At 41.6% G+C, this 6517-nt stretch overlaps 1 protein-coding gene across 1 annotated transcript in view; it reads right to left on the bottom strand.

Annotated features, from left to right (window-relative positions):
- Positions 1–2628, bottom strand: part of kcnk10a (potassium channel, subfamily K, member 10a) — a 13286-nt gene extending 10658 nt beyond the window's left edge. Inside the window, exon 1 of the mRNA XM_008312619.3 lies at positions 2095–2628. Within this exon, the coding sequence (XP_008310841.1) occupies positions 2095–2149 (55 nt within the window). The 5' untranslated portion in view covers positions 2150–2628. The remainder of the gene's footprint in view (positions 1–2094) is intronic.
- Between the last annotated feature and the right edge of the window lie 3889 nt (positions 2629–6517).

Here is a 6517-nt window from a genome sequence, read left to right as displayed (position 1 = left end):
GAGGGGGCGGGGCTACGGCATGGAAACATTTCTGTCCCCAAGGGGGGGACGTGACAGAAAATAATGAAGAACCACTGTACTAGTCAAAGTAGTAAGTCAACCCGAATTTCAGTTATTTTTGTGTATTATGAAAGTGTGTTGTGATATTTTCTTACTAGCTGTTTTTAAAGATGTCCTAGTCAATAAGGATGCACCGAATTTTCTGAATTTTTTTTCGACTTTTATCACTGGAACAACACCAAAACAGCCAAAACAGGAAGTTATGATGACGCAAGAGTAGGTGATTTTATTGAGGTTTAGTACACAGTCATAGCCTTAAATGCAATGGTACTAATAATTTTGTTCGTTGTCTCGTTCCTTTTTTTTCCCATTTTTTTTTTTTTTTTTTGTTTTGGCCAAGAATTTTAATTTCGGCGCATCACTACTAATTAAGGTAGTATTTCCTTCCATTTTGATATTTTAATAAGTCTGCTGTTAAACAATTCAACAAATATCCTATGTCCTCGCATCTTGTAAACATACGTTATATTTTCTGTCATGTCCCCCCTTGGGGACAGAAATGTTTTCACGCGCCCCCCGCCAACCGCCCCCCGCCTTTCGACCCACACCCCTGCAAATTAATACTATTGAGAACCTGATAACATGTATATTTTTATCTATACCAACCACTCTACGAGTTGCTGCCACCTAGTGACTGGAGGCTAGTATTACAGCAGTGGTACACTTATGTCCAGCCTGCCATATTCCATTGGAAGCCCCTCCTGCCTCCCCTGGCACCTCACCCTCCCCGCCCCCCTATTTGAGAAGTACTGGACTAGTAGGATAGTAAAATGGTCCTGACCATCTTAGTCAGTTTGTTATCCAAACATTTTTATTAGGGATTAAGGTGTATACCACTGTATGAGTTGCTGCCACCTAGTGACTGGAGGCTAGTATTACAGCAGTGGTACACTCATGTCCAGCTTGCCATATTCCATTGGAAGCCCCTCACGCCCCCTGCTGGCACCTAACTATGCCCCCACTATTTGAGAAGTACTGGGATAGGGTGACAAAGTTACAGTAGATATATTACATGAATTTCTCATTCTTTGTTGTGGTCTCTTACTCTTTCTGTATTTACCTGTCTTTATGGTCTTTTTTTTTTTTTTTTTTTTTGCATGTCAGATAAATTATGACTTCAGCAAAGGATCATGGGCCACACCTGCAGTTGCAGTGCATACAGAATGCGTGACAACCATATTGGACCATGTCTCATCACCACTGCTGAATGATGTAACGTATGAGAACAACAGTGATGGGTACGTGGTCTTAATAGTATTCACAGATCACACGATCAAATCCCTTCCTGTCATGATAAATATTTTTGATTTTTTTTCGCAGTACATAAATACTGCACGACTGCATGATTTCACTGGGACGTGTCTGTAATTGCAGTAACGCATGCGTTGATTTTATTACACTTGTAGATATCGTAAAGACCACGTCATCTACAAAGAGGAGATCAGAAGTCAGATATCGAGAGTGACGTCATCGGTCTTATATGAAGAGTAAGGATTGTGGATTTTTGGAGATGTAGACGTGAAGTGAATGCCGTGCGGGTGATTTCTTTCCGTTTCTACGGCGCACGCTAAACTTTTACTGCAACGTTTGCTTGTCGCGAACGGCGCTCCTCGCTACGTTAACACGTTAATTGCTCGTTAACGTGCAGCTGCAGTGCCCACCGCCCCCGCAGATAAACGGCATATGCAACAACACAACAGAACGAGAGAGTGAGTGAGTGAGTGAGTGAGTGAGATGGGGGACGGAGGGAAGGGGAGCGATCAAGTTGACTGTCTGAGAAGAAGAAGAAAAAAAAAAACCTGCATGCTGCAGCCTTCTAATGTTCACGTTAACGGGTAGTGTGGAGCTACCCTGCCCGACTGCAGAGGCGCGTTAATGACTTGGCAACAACATATTTTACACATCCAGAATGCACCTTTTTTTTTTTTTTTTGTAAATGCAAGATACATAATAATTAATAAGCAGTCCACGATACGATTTTGATTTTAAAAAATAAATAAAAAAAATAAATCAAAGACTAATTGGTGATCTGACCTGGCGGAGGGTTCATGTTCCCCGGTTTTCTTGGATTTTCTGACGGAAATTTCATCTTGTCCGCGGGATGTCACTGCCGCCGCCTCTTCTGTACAGAGAGATGAACGTCTTTAATGTCTCCTCTCGCATATATTCGTCCACTTTAACCGATGATGGTTGACAAGGGCCAGTGAGTAAAGACGCATCTCCCCTTCTTCTTCTGCTGCTGCTGCTGCTGCTGGTGTTGCTGTGGCTGTGGCGTTCTAATGCAGGTCTGTGTTGGTGGAGCGCACACCCACCGCCCGCTGGATCGGTGTCTGTGATGTGAGGTGGTAAACAAGGTGGGCGATCATCGCAGAAACACCGTGGCAATCAACAGCAAAAATTTAAAAAAAAATCTCACGTTGTCTGAATAAGATAGTGACGCACAGGTTAGGGTTACCGCTGTGGATTGGCGCCATATGAGCGCCACACACGACGATCGTGGGGTGGCCTGGAGGATGGGGCGTGTAACTACAAGAGGTGCTGCAAAGGGTGATGTGAGGGGCTTTAGGAAAAGCCCGTGTTTTTTTTTGTTTTGTTTTTTTTTTTTTTTTGGGGGGTTTTTTTTTTTTCGAAGCGGTTTGAACTGGTTTTTAAAAAAACGATGAGGCTCAGGTTCAGGGGACACCTACAGGCTGATTAGATATATATATATATGATTAGTCCATGTTTTTCCCCTTTGTTTTCATGCATACAACGTCTTTTCTACGTATAGTAGAAAATATTCATATTTATTGAAATATAACAAAACATATAGCAGTATAACAAAAACATCAACAATGTCAAGTGTTTGTGCATTTTTTCACTTTCAAATTTCATCAAGCGGGCCAGATTGAACCTACAGGTGGGCCACTTTTGACCCAAGGACCGTATGTTTGACACCACTGCCTTTTTTTTCACTTTCAAATTTCATCAAGCGGGCCAGATTGAACCTACGGGTGGGCTCGTTTTGGCCCACGGACCATATGTTTGTCACAACTGCTATAGATTTTGAATATTCCATATAGTCAGCTCTGAAGTATATTAGAAATTCATATTTATAATTATATTTAATGAAATATAATTTTACAAAACATATCCTGAACATGAAGTGTTTGTGGTTTTTTTTAGTAGTAAAAGCTGGGCGGGCCGCATGTTACATGTTACTTATGTGTTCGATTCACATTTGTCATTTCTTAAATTATTTCAGATGTCCTCTCTGACTCTCGTTGTTTTCAGGAGAGTAGTGGGCTGTGGGAGTGGTCCTGTTGGGAAGAGAGTGTTTGAGCTCCGGGCAAATACTGAAAGGAATCAGTGGTGTGTTTAAAAAAAAAACAATCCCAATCCCACGAACACAGCTTTCCTCGTCTTTGACACTCAGTAGAGGGCAAAAGATATTTTTGCTAGCTACATTCTAACTGACTTCTTCTGCTTATACATTCAAATTTTTGGGCTAAAAATCGCACATTTTCTCATCCTTTGCCTGGGTTTGCGACTTATACTCAGGTGTGACTTATATAATAAAATATATAATTTTACGTTTGTTATTTTCCCACTGACAGCCACTAGAGGGCGCTCTAAGGCTTGTGTACCAGTATCTGCTTCTCCTGTACCATCGAAAATGTACTTGTTTGTTATTTTCCCACTGACAGCCACTAGAGGGCGCTCTAAGGCTTGTGTACCAGTATCTGCTTCTCCTGTACTACTGAAAATTTACGTTTGTTATTTTCCCACTGAAAGCCACTAGAGGGCACTCTAGGCTTGTGTACTAATATCTACTACTCCTGTACCACTGAAAAATTACATGTTCTTTATTTTCACAGAGATGGCCGTGCGACTTGTTGGTGCGACTTATATTCGGGACTGATCTATATATGTTTTTTTCTTCATTATGCATTTTTGGCTTGTGCAACTTGATACTCCGGAACGACTTATAGTCTGGAAAATACAGTTCTTCAGTTTTACAAATTTACTATTTTAAAAGAAAATCCAGTCAAATCCATTCAATTTTATCATTGAAAGATAATCTGTCAATGTTTCAAATAATAAGTCATTCAGACTCTGATGTTTGGCGGTGTTTTATTTCGAAAATGTAATGATTCTTTAACAATAGCGTCGTTCGCAGTAACAGTTGATACCGGCCGATCGGTCCTTGGTACGAAAAAAGGAAGGAAAAGCACAACAACAGATACATCAGGAATAGTTACAGTATATATTTTTTTATCGACTGCGAAGTTATACTCATAGTCTATCCAGTTTTCACACTGTGAAGCTGCAAAACATGATGGCACATTAGATGACGATTAGATGATCCCGACGATCTATCTATGACAATATCTATTGAAAAATTACATAAATCCCAAATATCATACAAATATTACATATTATGTTTTAGCGGTGAATAAAGAAAAAAAATACACTTCTGGCCAACAGGTGGCAACGTCAGCTTTGGCAATAACATTTCCATGTATAATAAATTAAAATGAATCCCCTCAGTCTTTTTAAAGCAATACCTCTCAAGGGCGGGGCTGGGGCAGTCAACCCCCGGTGGAGTGCGTTGAGTTGCCCAATGGAGTATGGCACTGCTGTAATGATTGACGATAAACAAGCCTCCTGTCACTAGGTGGCAGCAACTCCTACAGTGGTTTGTACAGATAAAAAAAATGCATATTCTCAGGTTCTCAAAAGTAGGGATCACCCCTCTTCCGGGGGGAGCCCTAGGTGTTCCCTTCTCCTAGTGGGACATGTGCGGAGCATGTCTCTAGGGAGGCGTTCGGGGGGTGGGGGGGGATACGATTTAAATGCCCAAGCCACCACATCTGACTGCTTACGATGGAGAGGAGCAGCGGCTCTACCCCAACTCCTCCCGGGTGACAGGGCTCCTCACCCTATCTTTAGCGCCTCTAGGGAGCGCCCTGTCACCACATAGTGACACTACTCTAGTAGTAGACCTATTCGTGTGTTTTTTTACTTTTGTTTTGGTGCTGTACTGCTGCTGGAGCCTAAATTTCCCAAAGGGCACTCCCGAGGGATTAATAAAGTGCTAGCTAGGTATCTCTATCTACATACTATTATAGTTAAAATTGGCCATAAATACTATCAAATATAAATGGTTGTTTGGTTGCTATGATTGGTTGAAGACGGTGTAAAATGAATATCGGATAACGAAGGAGGCCGTTATTCTTCATTTTTGCTTTCGTTATCACTGCCATCCGTTCGTTCTGTTCGGATCGGAAGTAGCGGCCCCGTGCAGTGCGCCCCCTTCCCCCTCTCCACACACAAAATCACACTACTCCCAACTGAGCAAAGTTGCCAAAATGGAAAAGGTTTAAGGTGCATAACAACAGCTACATTTAAAATGTGTGAAATAAAACTTTGCTTTCGTTATCACTGCCATCCGTTTGTTCTGTTCGGATCGGAAGTAGCGGCCGTCACCGGGTCGCAAAATCACACTCCTACCAACTGAGCAAAGTTGCCAAAATGGAAAAAGTTTAAGGTGCATAAAAACAGCTACATTTAAAATGTTAGTGGAGTTGTCGTCCAATCAGTTCGTTTTTGTTTTTTCCTCCGAAAATGAAAACCCGATAACGCAATGCCTGGGTTTCGCCAAATGATGTGCCCCAAAATAATTTATGGGAAAAAAGGCTGTATATGAAAGTGACAGCCACTAGAGGGCAGCTCATTTAATTGATCTATTTCAATAATCAGAGGACTGTATGCAGAATGCTGGTGCCAGCAACTCAAACAGTTTGTAAATATAAACAAATAAATATTACCAGGTCTATATCGGTATCGGAAATTAAGTGTTTGGACAATATAACCATATAGGATATCGGCAAAAAGTTAATATCGGACATCCCTGTTTGTGGTCACTTTCCAAAAACCTAACCGTACATCAAATTACTTATGCACTGTAGATTCCCGGAGGAGTGACCAGGTCGTACTTAAACCTTGGCTGTGGCTGATGTCACAACGTTTCGAGACTTTCCTCTACTGGTTCTGACAATTTCTGAGGTCTGTACATAAAGGTTAGGAGGAACAGTGCCACGTCGTATGAGCACCAGTAGGCGGTGTGCGAGGTCACCGCTGACCAATAGCGACTCTCCACCAGTCCCTCTCTCAGCTCAAAGTCAATGCGTCGCTCCAACTCCATCGCTGTTGAAATAGATAAAAGATTAATGAAGATCGTATAGTGTAAATGGGTGAAAGACACTAGATGGCAGCTCATTTATTACCAGGCCTATAACGGTATCGGTCGATATCGAAATCGGAAATAAAGTGTTTGGACAATATCGGCATAGTGAATATTGGCAGAAATTGTAATATTGGACTGGAGCAAGTGTTTAACTTCCAGTGAGATTTTGCACTTACATTGCAATTATCCAAAGTGATTTTCAAGGGGAAGATTAGCAATCAAGATGGA

This window comes from Cynoglossus semilaevis, chromosome 7 (assembly GCF_000523025.1).
Source record: "Cynoglossus semilaevis isolate Cse_v1.0 chromosome 7, Cse_v1.0, whole genome shotgun sequence".
Lineage (NCBI taxonomy): Eukaryota > Metazoa > Chordata > Actinopteri > Pleuronectiformes > Cynoglossidae > Cynoglossus > Cynoglossus semilaevis.
Note: the sequence above shows the minus strand (reverse complement) of the source record. Positions and strands in the feature narration are given on the sequence as shown.